Below are 19,525 nucleotides of genomic sequence, written 5' to 3'. Positions count from 1 at the left end.
GACCAGACCAGACCAGACGATGTTGTTGTGTTCAATTGAAAATAAATCAATAACGCTAAAAAGTTTAATTTGCCGACGACGTCGTGATGTTTCCGCATGTGCATCCACTGCTATGGCAACTGCTCTGACAGGACGATTCGCTGCATAAACTGTTGTTGCGCGAGTCACAGATTTCTATAAATTCCTCGGCGATTGTGCGATCGAGGCCCGTGTAGGTGCGGACCACGTCCTCGGTCGTAATAGGTTTTTCTTTCGTCTTTGATTTGTACCTCCTCGGTTTTCGTATGGGGGTTGGTATTTGGCGAGAATGGTCGATCATGGAGTGGTACCTCTTGGGGTGCTTACGGTGCGGCTGTAAATTTATGGTTTTGGAGACTTAACGAATCGTACTTCACTTCGCTTACCTTGGGATAGGGATGTATGTGAGGCGATGGTATCGCTCCGAGAGGTGCAGGTATTAACGGGTAACCCAGCATTGGTGGCGGTGGCGGAGAAGGTATGGACAACACAGGCGCGACAGATAGCTAAAACATTAGACGCCTCTTAAATTGTTGCAAAATACCCAATTCATTATCACAGTTTTAAAATGTCTCTACACCTGTTAAAGTATGTCATATTGAAAGTGGTATTCGCCTCAAGCAAGGTAAGTGATCAGTTAATGAAGGTATGCGAAAGATTCGACTATTATAGAAGGAAAAAGTTGGCTTAAGGCCGCTGACAATGTATCCATTCGATTTAGTAGTTGCTATATTAATTAAAAACTAGAGAAACTTGCACGTTTTTTGGCACTTTCTCTTCTTTTACGTGAATTTAATTCAGTCAAACTTATATAATTCTCATCCTAATTCAATAATCCGCATCTTTCAATTGGTATTGTATGTAAAATTACATAATCAGAATTATTACGAATTTTGCCGTCTTTCCCACATTAGGTATTATTTCGAACAATAGGTGGATTAATCTACTCTAATTGCTACAGGTGTGTTTTTATTACAGTTAGCAAATGTATCGCAAGGTTAACATTAACATTAGCATTGAGATTGGGCGTGTGGAAGTTATTGCAAAACAAACAGTTATCCATCTTGGGTTTTTGTTTCACAATTCGTGGTGGAATTTAATATAAATTTGGTGCTCATCCAATCATGCAGTTTGTGGTATACTAATAGCTAATCTTGTCACAGTTAATGGTAGGTGCAAACTTTTTTCAATCATCAAATAAATGTACGTATACATTTATTTTGGTTTCTTTTACCTATCAATCTTTACGGTGAGGCACCTTTTTTGGTTCACATCATCATCAAACCATTACCTATTAGTAGGTATCTACACTCAAATTAGACGTGAAAATTGGTTACAAAAGGTCCGGTACAAGATTTTATTTTTCCGACTTGTTTAAATGGCAAAGAGAGAGTAGAAAACAAGTTTTCCAATGCGACTGACGTCGTGAGAAATTTATGTGGTAAAAAATCAACAAAAATGTATGATTTTTTAGGTTTTTCTAAAATACTTCGCCAATTATGTTTTACTCAAAATTGTAGAGTGTAAAAGTACCTTTCATTTGATATTTCATTTAGTCCTCTGGCATCTATAGTTTAAAGATTCGTGTTTTTATCAATGTTTGAAAATAATGCTACCTGTAAAATGATCAAAACCTTAACTGAAGACGATAGGACGTTTATGAGGTTTAAGAGTCAAACTTTTTGTACCTATAGTTACGAGCTGGGTTTTTACGAATAAACAGAAAGTTTGATGTTTCGTTTGAATTTGTATTTTAGTATTTCTTTTTTCTTTTAGAAATTGTTCAATTTAGAAAAGGTGCTTGAAGGCATATCTGATTTTTGTATTTAGTTTTGAGCTAGCTGAACAGGTGTTTTGCGGGACCGTTTGTCATTGCACACATCATTATTATTTGGCGCCCAACGTGGAACCCCAGCACTACGTTATCTTCAATTTTAGAAAGAGAATAAAGATTGTGGTCAAACCTGGTGCGTTTGAGGTGTGCCGGTACAGTTTTTTGACATCAAAGTATTTTGGTTGATTTTTTCTCTCTCTTTACCATTTGAACAAGTACCGGACCTTTTGTATACGAAGGTACACCTACCACTTCGTCGATCATAGATAGCTTGGGGAAGTTGGTTGAAATTACAATATAATTCCTTGGATTAACATACTTTTACTTAACAGCTACATACATGCATCTCCACACCACATCTGGCCAGTAACAAAAACATCCCTCTCTCGCCCGCGTCCTTTCCTACCCTAAAAACCCGTCGAGCGTTTCTTAAAATAAACTGTACACTAACCAGAAAGTACTGAACTATACAGTACTTATACCTACTATAGGTATCTTGCGCCAAACGGGTAACATCCAGCAGTTGTAGTTTTCATTATTCAAGTTTTCCATAAAATGGCGGAATGACTGAAGTTTCATTTGAAATAAGAAACTAAAGCTTTAACCCTCAAAATAACCCTTCCGCACCCATAATTCTCTGCATGCACGTTAACGTGAATATGGGGTCATGAAACCAACTTTGCCGCCCCGGGTGGCATAGTTCAATCATTGTATATACAGAGTGGCCGAACGAGAAGTATACAAAGGGCTTTTAGGGTATCAAATTTATGTTTCGAAAAATCCTCGAACACGTCAATTTTGTATTCGAGGGGGACAACTTTTGGAATACAAACCACGAACCCAAGTCTTCACCCCTCTACGTAGGGAGCTTAATCCCTAAAATTTTAAATGGAATCCTATGGCAAATGGCAATGGCACATTATTTGAAAGCCAATTTAATCGTGATTACTAATCTCCTTTGCTTTTTAAATTCTATTGATTCGTTTCGGAGATATTCGCATTTGAAATGGTTTTTTCCCCCTGATTTAAGTCCTTTAGATTACTTCTTGTGGGGATATTTAAAGAATAAAGTTTATGCTACTCCGCCCGGAACATTACAAGGGTTGGGAGCACGTATAACCATAGTGTAAGAATAGAATACACTATGGTATAACTCAACAATTTCGAGCGATTACCCCTGAAATCTTGCAACATGTGCGGCAGCGTTTTGAAGCAAATCTTTATTATTGCATGGACGCAGGCGGAAGGCAATTTGAGCATTTATTGAAATAAATGTTGTCTGTTTAAAGTTATTTGTTATTTTTTGCACAATTAAAACCTTTTTTAATACCAGGTGACTTAGATCGCATTTGTTTTTTGGTTTTTTTAGAAAAAACTATTTCAAATGCGAATATCTTCGAAACGAATCAATAGAATTTAAAAAGCAAAGCAGATTAGTAATCACGATTAAATTGGCTTTCAAATAATGTGGCATTTGCCATAGGATTCTATTTAAAATTTTAGGGGTTAAGCTCCCTACGTAGAGGGGTGAAGACTTGGGTTCGTGATTTGTATTCCAAAAGTTGTCCCCCTCAAATACAAAATTGACGTGTTCGAGGATTTTTCGAAATTTATAAATTTAATACCGTAAAAGCCCTCTGTATACTTCTCGTTGGGCCACTCTGTATAATGGTTCAATTGTTCAATTGAAGCTGGATTGCGGTATTAAGGGTTCGGGTATGGATATTTGTGAATGTTTAGTGGGTTGGGCTCTTCCACACTTAGATAGTGTACATAAGTGGTTCTCAAACTTATTTCGATTGCGTCCCCTTTAATAAAACTAAAATTACTCACGCCCCCCCCTATCCGAATAAAAAATAAAAAGTGCTGTTACTACAAACGTATTTATTAAAATAATTACAGGGTGAGTTTTTTTTCATTATGGGGACTCGGAAACCGTAAGAGATACAAAGCCCTTTGGGGCAAATTTATGCAAAATTGTATGGTGATTAAGTTTCCCTTCCAAAAAGTCTTGAAGGTCTGCAAATAGCGAAGTTATGGCAAAAAAAAAACGAAAAATGTCATTTTCGAGAACGGTGCTAAAATAGTTGTTTTGGCACATAACATTTTATGTTTTTCATTCAAGTCGGATATTGGATCCATAACATCAACGGCTTTTGAGGTCGTTTTTAGTTCATTCGAGATCTTTTCTTTTATAGCACATTAGCACCATCATCATAAAAAGGCGAATTTACCGAATTATAGATACCTTCTTATTGGTGTAAGAATTGGTCATAAAAATACCTAATATAAATATTTTAAAGGTAAATATTTGCCTCAAACACATCAGGGATCTCGCGCCCCCCTTAACAACGCCTCCCAGTTTGAGAAACACTGGTATACATGGTGTGTATTAAAATTTTCCATGTGCTCCCGATCTATTGCCTCTCTTTGCATCCTCACATAGCCCATCATCAAATAATCCATTTGCTTTCCCTTCTTCCCCACCTTCCTCCACCTTCTCAACATTCTCTCTAATTCTCTTTTATTTAAAATCCATACCTCACACTCATACATTATAAATCTAGCCTACTGCACCACTCTCTTTCGCTGTTTTGGCGATTGGAATTATTATCATTATCTCTTTTTCACTCAATCCATATGCATACCTTCCATTTCTTCCAGCCGTTTCAACATGCCATTCATTTCCCGCGTATTTTCAGCAAATGTGATCATGTCATCAACAAACAGGCTGACCTTACATTTCTGCCACCTATTTTTACTCCCTTATTCCTTTCCCAACACTTCTTCACCATATTCTTCATATGGTACATAAAGTTGATGAGGGAAAACATCCCTGCCTAACTTTTCTTCCTATTTTAAACTATTCAGTCCTGTTATCACCCACCTTCAGTACCACCTCCTGCTTCCTGTACAAGTTGCTGATCAATCTTCTTTCTCTCCAATCCACACCATTGTTCCTTAAAATGCGCAATAGTTTTGTGTTTCACACAATCGAATGCCTTTTGTAGATCTACTAGGCACACCCTCGTTCTATATATCCTTCTCCAATTGTTTTTACTACTGCGCTTGCATCCCTGGTTCCCAAACCCTTTCGGAATCCAAATTGATCTTCCCCCAATGTCCTCTTCATTATCCTCCTCAGCCTCCCACCCAATACCCGCAGCATGAGCTATAACACTGATGATTCTGTGTTCCTCGCATTTCTATTGTTCCCTACTTTTTCTGAAGCGGGGGTCATAACGGGTCGAAGATCGTCTTCGGGTAAATCTTATTACAACAAATCCCTCAGTTCTTCATTCCTAATTCTCTTCTAAACACTTTATTAACTTTATATCTCGACTGTATCCCAGCAGCGCCTTACCATTCTTCATATGATCACATCCCTTTATATTCCTCTGATTCTTTCTCTATATTTAATCGTTCAGGTTTCTCATTTCTTTGTATAACTTTTCTACACATTCTTTCCATCTATTCAGTACTTGGTTAACCTCTGCTAGCAATTTTCCCTCCTCCTTTGTTGAAACGATGCCGTGCCTTCCTATTCGATCTCCTTGCATTCATTTAGCAGCCATTGCTTCCTCGCCCTTATTTTCTTCTTAATAAAAAAGTTCAACTATTAACGAACTGTTTAAGTCTTACTACTTTTGAGTTTTTTTAAGTGCAAGTCAGACTTAATGTGTGCTGTTGCTATTTATACAGGGTCCTTTAACAGTGTTTTTAACGTTTTTCGAAAAAAAATTAATAAGATGGCAACATTGACAAAAAATCAAAAAGTGAATAGCGTTCACATGGTAATATGTAAAAATATAGAGGGTGTTCTACTTAAAAAGCTAAACAAGGTTTGTAATTTTAAAGCGCACAAGAGCATTGCGATTGTTACGTGAGAGCTGCATCCATAAATGGTCTTTCTTCTCCTGAAATTCGGCAGCGTCTACTAGAAAAAAGCAATTTAACTTTGGAAGAAGCTACTGCCCTTTCCAAGAAAATTAACAGAATTGCTAATACCAAAAAGTTTTCAGTGCAAGATTTCTGATTTCAACAAATTGAAGAGTGAAATCGTTCAATTGGCTGTTATTGCCATTGATAATAAAAGGTCTTTTGGGGTAGAGACCGATGCCTACAAGCATTCAGTAGCAGCAATCTTGTGTCAGTCTGGAAGACCTGTTTCTTTCTTCCCAAGAACGTTGTCACAAACTGAACAGAAGCATTCACCATTCAGCTGTAGAAAAAGAGGTGTTAGCAATCGCTGAAGCGCTCAAGAAATAGCGTCATTCTTTCATTGGAACACCTTTTAAATTAATAACGCGTCAAAGGTCAGTATCTTTCATGTTTGATACTAAACATTCAACTAAAAAACATAACGCATAACTCGAGTGCATCACTAGATATCATCACGAAATATGCCCTATTCTACGGAAGATGTTAAGAAAATGACAGCATCCTGTCCTATTTGTAGGGAACTGAAACCACCGTTTACTAAATATAGGGGTAGTCTTTTAAAGCAACTAATCCATTTGAAAGATTCAATGTTGATTTTAAAGATCCAATTCCGACAAGTACCAGAAGTCGATATTAGTCCAGGAAATAAAGGTTTTGTCCTGGCAATTTTTTCAAAATCAATCGATTAACTTGAAATTTTGACAGTCGGTGGGGAATCATGCCAAAGGGCGCTTTCATTCTGGGAGTGGTTGGGACCCTATCTCGCGGGTGGCAATGCTTTGTTGTAATTTTAACGCAGGAATAGATGGAAAAATTAATTCTAAGCAAAAAGCGTTCTATAAATTATTTTTGGAAATACCATGCGATCAAAAATGGGTTGCTGTCGAGTCACCTTTGGAATTTTTGTTTACCTACATGGGAAATCGTACTTAACAGGTTGACTGCCACCATTAAAACAGAAAAAATGTTCCCTGGCGCCAAGGGTGAATTAAAGCGTCTGATAGTGAAATAAATGCAGCCTTGCTTGACATTTACCCTAATTTTTGAAATTAGTACTATTTTTTTTTAAATTAAGTGAGCGGTCGTATGCGACCGCCCGGGCAAGGAAGGCATAAGTAATCCACTTTTGCCAAGCGGTCGTGTCGGCGGTCGTCCTTGATGCAATGACAAATGGTTAGAAAGTATTGCAAAGGGTGCTATGGAAAAAAGATTCGGGGCGAAATACTCAAAACACGAGTAAAAAAAGTCGTAACGTATTGTAATGAATGCGAAGATCAACCACATATGTGTTTGGACTGTTTCAATGCAGCACATTGAATACAAATACGCTCATTATTTTATTTAAACAAGGATGTTTTCTTATTTATTCTTCAATTTATTTTGTAAATTGTTTGATTTTTCATTCTTTATAATAAAAACTTTGACATAAATTTTTATGGTTACTATAAAAGCTATCAAAAAATTGGTGCTACCTTGACAGTCAGCCATGCCACAGCGGCGGTAAGTCACACAACAATCTGTAATATTCATTTATTCAAACCCAAACATGCAATGTTATATCAAAACCATAATCCATGAGTGCAGTCTGGCGCGATAACTTACAATCATGCGTACAATTACTACACCTCCACCCTTAAAAAAAAACTATTGGTAATTCTTAAAACTTAAAACGTTCTGGAGGTCGTCTTACCCTTGGTGGCAGCTGTACCTCAGCACGTTTGTCAACTTCTGCAACTGTCATTTTGTTACCATTACGGACATTTTCACTTTCCTGATCAGGTTTAATATTACTTGAAACATCTTGAACATTTGTTCCGTAATGGTAACTAATGACTTGATTGAGATGTCGGCGCCATTGCTTGTGAATTTCAGGAATGGAAACTAGGTAAGTTCTACTACCTAATCTCTTTTTTATAATACCCTTAATCCAACTTGGTTTAGCATAACGATAATCCCTAACTGCTACCGTTTCCCCTTCCTGAAACTCTTTAGTCCTAGAACCTTTATAATATTTTTGCTGGTTGGCTAGTTTTAGCGCAACTTGCTTATTAAGGTTTTCCTGAAATTTATTGTCAGACTTGATTGTTACTTCTGGCCTTAGCAGATCAAATCTTGTTCTAATATTTCTACCAAACATAAGAAATGCTGGTGATTTATTTGTAGTGCAATGGACCGTGCATCTATAGTCTAAAAGGAATTTAACTAATTTTAATTGAATGTGATGCGGTCCTTCCCCAGCTACTGCTTTCAAAAGAGCCTTTTTGATAGTTTTTACCATATTCTCCGCCGCACCATTAGTACTTGGGTGATACGGAGGAATCGGTTTAAATTGAATTCCATTTTTTCTTAAAAAATTTTGAAACATTTCCGACGTAAAATTAGCAGCATTATCGGAAACGATAAATTTTGGTAAGCCAAAACGTGCAAACAAGCTTCGTAGGATGTCTATTACACTTTCAGATCTCATGCTACTTACACAAAATGCTTCAACCCATTTAGTATACGCATCTACAATTATTAAAATATTTTTACCCACAATAGGCCCTAAAAAATCTATATGTAGACGTTCCCACGGAGCTTGCGGATAAGCCCAATTAATTAATTTAGCAGCAGGAGGAGAATCTCTGAATTGCAAACATATCTGGCACTGCTGAGTCATATTTGTAATGTCCTGATTCATGGTCGGCCACCAAACAAAAGATCGTGCCAGACTCTTAGTCTTCACAATGCCCATGTGCGAGGAGTGTAAATCACTGAGAATATTAGATCTAAGAGCTTGAGGAACTATTACCCTATAGCCAAACATTAAGCAATCGTCGTTGCAACATAAATAATTTTTATGCTTAAAATATGGTTTTAACTCCTCTCTCACCTTCGAAGGCCAACCTCGATTTACAAATGTTTTAACCTCCCTTAGTATAGAGTCATTATTTGTCTCCTCTCGGATTCGATTCACATCCACTGTAAAATTATCATTGACATAGTTTAAATAGTTGTAGTCGTCTCGATATTCACTAATTTCGTTAATTGGAAGTCGCGATAGACCATCGGCAACATTTTGGTCCGACTTCACATATACGATATTATAATTAAATCGCGAAAGAATTAATGCCCAACGTTGCAACCTATTTGCCGTCATAATGGGAATTCCGTTTTTGGGCCCAAATATAGTAACTAACGGTTTATGGTCTGTCACAAGTGTGAACTTTTGCCCATACAAATATTGAAAAAATTTTTGAACCCCGAATATTATAGCGTATGCTTCCTTTTCCATTTGCGAATATCGAATTTGATGTTCTGATAAAGTTTGGGAAGCATATGCTATTGGTCTTTCGACATTACCCTCAGTAACATGTGAAATTACGGCTCCCACTCCATATTGAGAGGCATCCACCGTTAACCTGATGGGTAAGCTTGAATCAAAATGTATCAGTACCTCCGCAGAAATTAAAATGTCTTTAACCCTTTTAAATGCATCAGGACTCCGTATATTAACTGCCTAAACATCTCTACGTTGTCCCTATAAATTTAAGGTATGACAAAGGTATTTTACTGATGTGTTGATTGATATCGATTCATCAAGAATGCCGCCGTGCTTCTCTAATGCCATTTTTTAAAAAAAAAGCGAAAAAAACAAAATATACGGCGTTAAAGTTGCGACATTTTAGTGATTTTTAAAGATCAATTTCTTCTTAAAAAAGCAAAAAATGAAAATTTTACTATTAGAGAGGCATACATTAGCTCTTTATTTATTAGTATATTGAAAAAGATCATTAAAAAAACAGTCAGTTTTTGTAATTTTATGGGGAGAACGGAAGCACTGTTTTGCCAATATTTAACTCTGTATCTTAGCGTCACATTACGGCAAATTACCGAACTTTTATATAGACAGAGAAATTTGTGAGACAAATGCATTCATGGGAGGTGCTAAAAATGCAAGGAAATTTTCTTATCTTTTAACTGTGATTATGTGTCGGAAACCTTTCGCTCGCTTCATTTGCGTCCTAGGCAATTATTACATGGGATACAAATGTGAGACAATTCCATCCAACGATAAAATGGTTGTACCTCAAAACAAAGTAGCATTGAAATTATTCGAAATTTATCGTTGGTTAGCACAATTTTGAACCCTCAAATTAACAACAATTTTTATTAAAAGTAAACAGTAGGTATTTTTGTTCTTCAGTGCCTAATTTGCACAAAGGTATAGTAGGTAGGTATGTAATTAAGGTTGGTCTTTCCGTCAGAATGTTTGCAATTTTTTTGCTCCCAGAATTAGGAGTAATAAACCACCCGGCCTACGAAAGAGTATAATTATTTTTACATAGAAGTAACGCCGTAGCGGATAAGTATTTGAAGTGAGAAATTGAAAGTGTGCAGCATCCAATGTATGGGGATGGTACCGATTTCGGAAATACATGCTGGGGACGTGAGCCGCCATAGGCGTGCGCTGGTATATTTTCCTTATTTCTTAATTCTTTATGAAAATTACTGCGATTTACAATATATTGTATACTAGTCCAGTCAATCTATTCCGTTTCCGTTTCCCCATAAAAACCTTCATATAAAATTTCTGTCAATCAAAAAATAACTGAGTAGATATTCTGCTGATTAATATACCAAAAAATGGATCTCCAAAAATGACCGCTAATATTGTAAATTTATTAAAAACGATTGAAAATTCACAACACAATGCTTCGAACATTGATAGTTGCACTTTAGCTCGAGGTAAATATCATTTTGTAGAGAAATTAATTGTTTTTAAATTTGATGTGGGAATCTGTCATACATCTCTCATTTTATGATAAAAATTGTGGAAACTTTCCATTAGTTTCCAACCCCGATTACACCATAAAGCGTCAGGGTCGACCCAGTCTAACCGTGAACAAATTAGTGACAAGCTGAAATTTGGTAAATAAGTTGATTTTGGAGTCCTTAAAATACCACCAAACCCCATAAGTGAACAGCCGTGTCTGTCACCTCCAAACAATCCTTGAAAGGGATGAAAATCAGACTTTTTTTTAGTTTTTTGTCAATATCTTGAAAACAACGCTATTTGCAAAAGAATGTGAAGATAGACGAATGAAAGCGTAGGTATGGTGCTGTACCAGTGGCGAAGTTATAATGTTAATTTTGGCATTTTAAAAAATAAATCTAATTTTTTATTTTTTTATGAAATCTAGAGAAATTTCTCAAAAATATTTAGGTAAAAACATTCATCTCGTGCCTATTTTCATGAAATAAAAAATCATAACAGTGGCGTAAGTACTAATTTTTTAGAGGTCCTAATTTATGTTGAAATTTTTAAATATCCGTGACTTTATTTGGTTATCAATTTCCTGGCCGTAACATATATAAATTTTGTTTGGCATAGTGACTTAATGAATTAAATATTTTTGAAAAATTTGTTTTTATTTCAATCAGAAATTAAAAAATTAACGTCTTTTTAAAAATAACCAAAATTAATATAACTCCGCCACTGGTACAGGAAAATATATAGGTAGGTTTTATAGGCAAACGAAAATATATACCTTTAATTTTTCTATTTTCATATTTTTCCCTAAATAGCTTTGATTTCAAGATACATATTCCCAAAAAACAACAATAGGCATTTTCAACCCTTTGAGGGTTTTTTAAGGGTTTGATGTGAGTAGGGTTTGGTGCGTATTTTATGGATCTCAAAACATGCGTTTACCCTGATCGAGTTTCAAAGGTGATCTTTCGATCCCGCTTTCCAATAAATCAATTCATGGCGAAAATTTCATTGCAGTTCTCTACCTATATACAGCAGATCCTCAGAGGGAATCAAACTCTAACTCGATATCTAGTAATAACCCAGGCGTTAGTGGTGCGGGAACCACAAATTGTTCTTTTACGTTCCAAATAAATAATTATGGTCAAATGTATGTTGGGGTTTTTAATTAATTGTTTGAAGCTGTCAAATTTGGTGTATAAATAACAGTCCGATAAGTGTTGCTTAGCGACACTTACGGACTTTAATTGATAGTAATCGAACATCTACGGGTAACGGGTTACGGGACAGTATGAAATACAAGAAATAAATCGAGTAAGTACCTACATATGTGTAAATAATTCCTCATTCAATTGTCTTATCAATGTCACATTGAAATGAACTGACTGAACAACGGAGTAGGTACTATACGCGTGTAAGGTAGGGATAGCACGTGATACTTTATCACTTTTAAGCTCCACCTTTACTGGCAGTTTCGAATACTTCGTCTCCTACCGCTGCGTCCCTTAGAAAGTACTGGAGCAGCTCCCGATTACTCTTAATGTGCTTCCTCATTGAGCTCCTGAGCCTCATAGTTAGCCCACTACTTCATTTATTTTACTCCCGCGATTTGTTTTGATCAATCTACTTCAGTGTAATATTAAAGTTACATAAGATATCTTTCATTGGTCCTTCGAGGTACACGTACCAAGACACCATACAATAGACTTCATGGTAAAACCTCTCTGCTATTCATCTTCGAGAACTCTTTTCGGTGGTGATTTGGGAGATCCAATGATACGATAATTCTTATCAGGGAGATTGAAAACAGATGTAGCAAGAAAACACGATCACGCGTGCGACCTTCGACGGTATACTTGACGTCAATATTATCCCAATACAGGCAGAAGCACTTCGCAAATAAATTCATGAAGTGACGTTACAGTGTAATTCAGCACGTGGTGGTGGACTTCATAACTCTGACCTCAAATTAATGAGAAAAAATCAAAACGCGTTGGAACTAACTGCGAACCCAAATTTGTCTATTATAAAAAAAAATGAGATTTAAAAAACACAATCGTAGACTAAGAGTAAATTTTCGTACTGGCCTAACTCATTTCATAACTCAACTCAAAACACAACGTTTTTTCCCAATTAAAAACCCTAAGTTTATGTAATAATGTCGATAAGCGATAAATGTATTTGACTATAAATAACACGAAACGTAAACGATGAACGTATGCATGGAATATTACCAATTGGTGTCACTCCATTTGTTTTATCATATAGCCTTAGTATTTCTAATTTTACTGTACACAAAAGTGGATCACCAGATGCTTTACGTTCTTTTGGCGTTAAATTTTCTGATAGCCCCAGGTGAAGCGGCAAAAATTACGACACAATATGGCACCATAGAAGGAGTCGTCTTCCGGACAAGATCGGGCAAGGAAGTGCTTGCCTACATGAGTATGCCTTATGCCGAACCACCGGTTGGAAAGTTACGTTTTCAGGTAAATTATCTACCATTGCTCACGCTGTAATGACCATTCTAGCCTCCGGTACCCGTGAAACGTTGGCCAAGGACGCTTAATGGGAGTAGAATACATGGGAAATGCCCTCAAAGGGCAATCTACACGTCAAGTGTTGCAAAAGAAGGTGACGAAGACTGTCTTTACATCAATGTGTACACACCCCTAGTATGCCTCGCTTGGAAATTTCTTAGTAATAAAGTGATTCTTGTAGAATGTGCGCGAAAGTTTACCAGTAATGGTCTATATCCACGGCGGAGGATATCGTACCGGTTGTGGTAGCTACAACTGCTTTGCTCCCAATGTCATTTTAGAGAAGGATGTTGTAATGGTTGCCTTTAATTACAGATTAGGTATCAATGTGTCCCTTGAAGTGTGCTAAGTATAAGAGTCATGCGTAGGTCCTCTTGGCTTTCTCAGTACAGGGGATGGTGTTGTTCCCGGAAACAACGGCCTAAAAGACCAAAACCTGGCACTCCGTTGGGTCAAGGATAATATACGCGATTTTGGCGGAGACCCCTCGAGAATCACGTTATTTGGCCAATCAGCAGGCGCTGCTAGTGTGCATCTGCATATTCTATCGGCCAAAAGTCAAGGTAACGCACTAAGTAAGTCTAACGATAACCTTTTCTTAGGATTGTTTCATAGCGCGATATTACAAAGCGGATCGGCTTTGACGGCTTGGGGTTTTGACCGAAACCAGAACGTTGCGTATACCAAAACCGTTGCGAAAAGCTTAAAATGCCCGACAACGGATAACCGTGCACTAGTCGACTGTTTAATGCATAAAAACCCTCATCAAATTGTAGAGGCCGATATTAACCTTAGAGTAATTGCTAACTGCAGCTTCGCCATATTCACCACTCTCTTTACAGAAATGGTCGATTGATCCCACCGTCACGTTTAAACCCACAATTGAGGAAGACACGAACGACGGTTTCATCACACAACCCCCGTCAGATTTAATTCGGTCAGGAAATTTCTCGAAAGTCCCATTGATCATTGGGATGAACACCGAGGAAGGCAGTATGAGGACCATTGGTACGGAATTGACTTCTCTAACATACCATTACAGTCAAACCTTGAAGGAATATATCGGGATCCCTTCGTCACGAAATACTTTAACGATCATTTTGAGCAAGTTGCTCCGGTCTCTTTGGGCATCGAAAATCTCTACAGCAATTTAGGTAGTGTAGTGAAACGGATACGAGATTTTTATTTTAAAAGTTCCCCTATCAATCATCACGCACGATTAAATGTGATAGATGTAAGTTGCTGACGAATAAGAAATCATGTTTGAGAGCAATTTCCAGATGTACTCAGATGCTCGGTTTAATAGTGGCATTGACGAAACTGTGAGGCTGCATAAAAAACATGCGGATTCGGAAGTATTTCTTTATTTGTTCGGACATAGAGGTGCTGGCAGTTACAGTGAAATGCAAGGCGAGATGTCCACTAATTACGGTAACCTTATGACCTCCTAGGTTTTTAATCACCTCTACTGTTGCAGGTGTCAACCACTGTGATGAACTTTTTTATTTGTTTCCCTACATGGAAACCCACTTACCCTTCAAGAAACCGGACGCTTTTGACAACAGGATTTCAAAAGTATTTACGAACCTGTGGACTAACTTCGCTGCGACTAGGTTGGCGAACGCCTTAACGGTTGCTTACCTAAACTACTATTGTTTCAGCAAACCGACGTTAACAAAGGATTCCGTCCCGGTTTGGGAACCAGTTGCGACGGATAGACTAGAATTTTATTTTATAGGCCAAAGTAGCCACATGGGCACCAATCTGCTCATGAAACGCCTACAGTTTTGGAGGAAATTAAACAAGGAATTTAGGAAACCCGACTATGACTAGTTTTTCGCCTTTGCTCGAAGCATCTGTTTTTCTGCTCTAGTTTTAGGTCTAGTTAATTTCATTTGTGAGTCGGATGGTACGATTCCAAGGGAAGGAGGTGGTGGTACCGGTCCTGCCATTACTGCACACGTATAGTTTCCGGCACCGGGGTCGTCGAAAATTAATTCCCCTTCGCGATCTCTCCAAGCGCAGTAGCTAACTTCGTAGATAGTCTAATTAATTATTTATGTTAGAATTGCTGATATATTAAATTATTGACAAAGTACCTCCATTCCTAACCTTTTTGCGACAGTTTGCATCGATAATGTCGGAAACAATCCGGCAACAACGGGAATATTATACGATCTTGCCACCCTTACTCCGCACATCATTAGTAGGTATCCTAGTGCTGCACAGATTGGATAGTTCCAGATCTACGCGACAAATAACTTACACTGGTGTCGATACTGTGGTAAAACGCAAAGCTCGTAATAGCGTAGGTAAACGTCGCAGTTACACTTCTCGTGGATGTCAACCCTTCGATTTATATGCGACCTAAACGCGACGCACTTCTTCATAGCTTCGCCTTCAATCAGTTGCACTTGGCTAAATACGCGGTTAAACTCATTCTTTCTCATAACCTTCAAGATTAGAACTCCGACGATTTTTAACTTCGCTTCCGATTCATCTTGTAAATCCTCGTCGTCGTGGACATAATCTGTAATTCTAATGAGTAGATGTGATCTTGTACACTGCAAGCTACTTAGATCTACAGCGATGATGGATGAGCTGTCACGAATTTGAAAACGGATGCGTCTCAAATAACAAGCCAAAGATTCCTCGTCGTTTAGGAGCTCGGTGTTTTTACACAAAACGTCATTCTCCAAAAAGTGATCCTAAAAGGTGCCATTTCCGGTACCTGTTTTATTTTATCAGCTATGTACCTTAAACATATTTACGACCTCCTCGTGTTGATCCTCCTTTAGATCTTGAATTCGGATGCCGTACGACGTTTCCTTCCACACGAGCGGCGAGAATATACGTTTCAGCTGAATCTTAAGAGGATCTTCGAAGATTTCTTCTTCTTTTACAGCTTTCGCCCTCTCTTCCTCGAGTCGTAATCTTCTACTCATTCTGCGAGGAATGGAAGACAAGTATGACAGTGATCAAGACGTTTACATGTCAGTAGTTTCATATATTTCAAATACATTTGTAAAGTAATAACTATTTTGGTTTTTTCTTATCGCGCACTTCGATCACTGGAGGAACTTTAGGTGGTGATACGATGGGAGGTGGCAATATGTTCAAATCCATAAGTGTACAACAGCCTACAAAATCCTTCGAAAAAACGAAATCGCCCTGTTCGTTCCTCCAGTCAGCATAGTATAAAGTATATAGTGTCTGAAATTATAATGTATTATTGAGTAAAGTAAGTAAGTAAGTCCAGTTCTATCAGCCTTATGCACTTGCGGGGGGGGGTAAGTTGCGAAAAGAATTACTTCTACGCTATCGAGGTTGTGTTCCCAATTTACTTGGTACACAAAAAAGTAATAAATTTCAACCTTTGGCACCGATCTAATGAATTTGGACGTCTCCTCAACCAAATTTAGTGAATATACACAAAGAATTTGATGTTGATGTTGTTTCTAAAAAATGCGTATCCAATCTAAATATTAATAAATAGTGAATTTTCTTTATTCCGGTTTGTTAATCTACGATCTCGTCCAAGCGGAAGACTATCGATTGTCCGTCCAAAACAGAATTAAGAAACCTCCTCGTTCTTGTCTCAAAAGCCTTGATCGAAAGTATCAGTCTTTTACCTTCTTAAAAATAGTGTATAATTTCCAGATGCCATGAAAATGACATTCCATTATTCACTTCCAGTTAATAATGAAATCATTATGAACCACTGTTAAACTGCTGTCAAAGCCTACTTTATGGAGGGTTAAAATGTGATTATAGACTCGTAGCAATGCAATAAAAGCGAATCGTATGCATTTTAAAACGTCCAGCGCCCTCTCAATTATGAAAAGTAGAACTTCCAGGTCTCAGGCATAACAGTTGCAGTGTTCTATAGAAGTAAAAGCTTTGAAGCATTATGGTTCACAAAGATGGAGAAATGTGGCTATTGGGCACTTTTTCTGTGTGAAATTAATTTTTACTTTCTTTCGACTTTCGATTATTCTGAAAATCGGGTTTTTGAAAATCCTTCGAAACTTAATTCGTATTGATTTTGAAGTTATAATGAAACGAAAATTAAAATTAGAAAAAATTGGAATCGATATTTTTGCATTTTAACAGAAGAAAAATTGTTGAAAACGTTGTTTCCCCTGGAAATAACATTAGTTGACTTTATCAAACAACGAATTCAGTGTCTTGAAGGCGACACTTTGTATGTTGAGCTTTCAGACGATTTTCATTGCACGAACTTTATTAATGAGCGACAAAAAGAAAGTGTATGATTTTCTGTTCGTTCGTCTGTGTCCAGAATAACTCGCGAACGGTTTCGAATTTTCCAATTCTCTTTTCAGTAATAGGTAGACAGTGGCCAAGGGACTAACTGATTACATTTTGGTCAATGCTCGTCAACCGGAAGTGACTTTGTCGCTCGTTGTCTGTGTTGGTCCAGTTTATTTCGTTTATAATTTTATACAGGGCGATTCAAAATGGAGTGCAAAGATCCTAAGGGCGTATTTACCAGCCAAACTAAGAAATCTTAGTTTTCTATATACAGGCTGTAAAAGTTTTTAAAAAAATTGTTTCTTTTATCAATTATTCAAAAACCTTTCAGCAGATTTAAATGGTAGGCTTATTTGTCGTCATAAGGGCCTTCCTTTGGATTAAAATAAATAAAAACAGATTTTTTTCAAAAAACTTTGACACACTGTATCTAGAAAACGAAGCAAGTTAGGACAACCGATTACCTATATGAAAAAAATTTCTTTTTTTTGGTGGTAAATAAGCCCTTAAAATTTTTGCATTCAATTTTGATTCTAAAATTTAATAAAAAACGTTGTTATACGAAGCACAGAAGAAAGAAGGCACCTGCTTAAGTACACAATGAAATAAATTAAGAAATTCTGTACAAGCTTTTAAAAATCGACTGGCTTATTGCTTAGATCTTTAGAACAAAACTGAGGTCATCTTGAACATCCCTTGTAAATTCTTTGGGTTGCAGAAGTAACTAACTATCAGGCATATCACTGCATTGACATGTCTATTTTAGAATCGAACATACGAGTTTTATGCAGGAGATTTGTATGTTCAGTGTTAAAATTTACGCACTGTATATATACACACTTATGCTAAAAGAAATGTCTTTCTAGCACCAAAAGTAAGGTTATGGGTATGTCAAAACAACGCATTCTGGCACGAGACGCGTCAGACTTGGACGTTAGTGGAACTCTGTTCCAGCAAGCTGATTGATGCAGAGGACTAGTATCGATGATCATTACGGTGCTTGGTAGAATTTAGCACGTTTCACTAAGATTCTGCATCTGAGAATTTGGGTTGCGGCGATAAGTGGTTTTATGTATCTGTTACACTCCCCCTCTGTCTCCTAAGGGCGTCTCGGATTTTGGTGGGTTTCGGTGGTCTTCCCGTCTTTCTTATAGGTCGGATGGGGTTGTTCCCTTGGTATGGTTTTACAGCAGACACGTGGTATTTCCCGAGGGCCTTGGTTTTTTGGGCTTGCTATTTTGTAAGTAGTTCAGGATGCTTGTTGCATATGAGGTTGAGTTTACTAGTCTCTCCTTTGGTACGCAATGAGTGTGAGTTGGCCAAGACCTGATCTCCTGGTTGGAATTGCGGTTCTTCTTGTCGATTTCGTTCTGCGTACTGTTTTTGTTTATCTTGTTGTTCTTCCTGGACTATCTTCGATTGGCGGATGACAGCCGTTAATTGTATTAGTTGTAGTGTTATCTCTGTGATGAAATTTTCGCTTTGGATAATACTTCGTTGGTCCCGGTTTACGTCGACAGTTGTTGGGAGTTCGCGTCCAACTCCTAGGTTGGTTCCTTCTCACTGGGATAGAACAGCCCGTAAGGCGCTATTGCTGGCATCTGTGTGCAGCAGTATGAGAGCTGTGGTAGTAGCTTCCGTAGCGTTAGTATGCTTCTTGTTGGGCCAGCGTCCCGGTGCCAAGTAGTGTCTTTCTTTAGGAGGCTGTTGAGAGGTTTTGCGAGACCGGCAATATCGGCCTGGGTCTTCGTGGCGTCCACGGACATTTCTTGTGAGCTAATGAGTTATCCAAGATCATTTGGACATGGCCCGCCACCTTCCTTCCTTCCACCAACCACTTCCGCGCCTACCTTAATCAAGTTACCCTACTCGCATACCTTGACGACGTAACTCTCCTCTCCTCATACGTGGAGAAACACATGGAACACTTGTTTGAGGTCCTCCATGTGTTTCACCACGTCTGAGGAGAGGGAAGTTATGTCGTCAAGGTACACAAGTATAGGAACTAGGGTAATGCCGCCGCGGAAGTGGTTGATTTGTCCCTGGAAGGTGGCAGGCGCATTTTTAAGGCCAAAGGGCATACGTTTGAAACGGTACAGTCCTAATGGTGTCACAACCGTAGTGTAGTCTCCGCCTTCGCACGTACTAAGATCTTCCACCACCCGC

The 19,525-nt window shown here is 37.8% G+C and overlaps 3 protein-coding genes across 3 annotated transcripts in view; 1 reads left to right on the top strand and 2 right to left on the bottom strand.

Moving 5' to 3' along the window:
* Positions 1-27: 27 nt before the first annotated feature.
* Positions 28-19,525, bottom strand: part of LOC116178494 — a 77,656-nt gene continuing 58,158 nt past the window's right edge. Inside the window, exons 4-5 of the mRNA XM_031498001.1 lie at positions 405-524; positions 28-352 (exon numbers count right to left, since the gene is read on the bottom strand). Of these exons, the coding sequence (XP_031353861.1) occupies positions 65-352; positions 405-524 (408 nt within the window). The 3' untranslated portion in view covers positions 28-64. The remainder of the gene's footprint in view (positions 353-404; positions 525-19,525) is intronic.
* On the top strand, positions 12,743-15,185 carry LOC116178492 (venom carboxylesterase-6-like). Its single transcript, XM_031497999.1, has 10 exons — positions 12,743-13,036; positions 13,079-13,222; positions 13,269-13,407; positions 13,456-13,650; positions 13,690-13,883; positions 13,930-14,095; positions 14,143-14,321; positions 14,368-14,518; positions 14,565-14,700; positions 14,749-15,185. Exons 1-10 carry the CDS (start codon positions 12,758-12,760, stop codon positions 14,918-14,920), a joined length of 1,755 nt encoding a protein of 584 aa, XP_031353859.1. The 5' UTR covers positions 12,743-12,757; the 3' UTR covers positions 14,921-15,185.
* Positions 14,798-16,086, bottom strand: LOC116178499. The gene is made up of 5 exons (XM_031498005.1): positions 15,844-16,086; positions 15,663-15,795; positions 15,354-15,617; positions 15,187-15,308; positions 14,798-15,132 (listed from the first exon to the last, which is right to left on the bottom strand). The coding sequence occupies exons 1-5, from the start codon at positions 16,030-16,032 to the stop codon at positions 14,917-14,919; spliced, it is 924 nt and encodes a 307-aa protein (XP_031353865.1). The 5' UTR covers positions 16,033-16,086; the 3' UTR covers positions 14,798-14,916.

The sequence above is a fragment of the Photinus pyralis genome, unplaced genomic scaffold (genome assembly GCF_008802855.1).
Source record: "Photinus pyralis isolate 1611_PpyrPB1 unplaced genomic scaffold, Ppyr1.3 Ppyr1.4_LG8, whole genome shotgun sequence".
Classification (NCBI taxonomy): domain Eukaryota; kingdom Metazoa; phylum Arthropoda; class Insecta; order Coleoptera; family Lampyridae; genus Photinus; species Photinus pyralis.
This window is presented reverse-complemented; position numbering and strand designations above follow the sequence as displayed.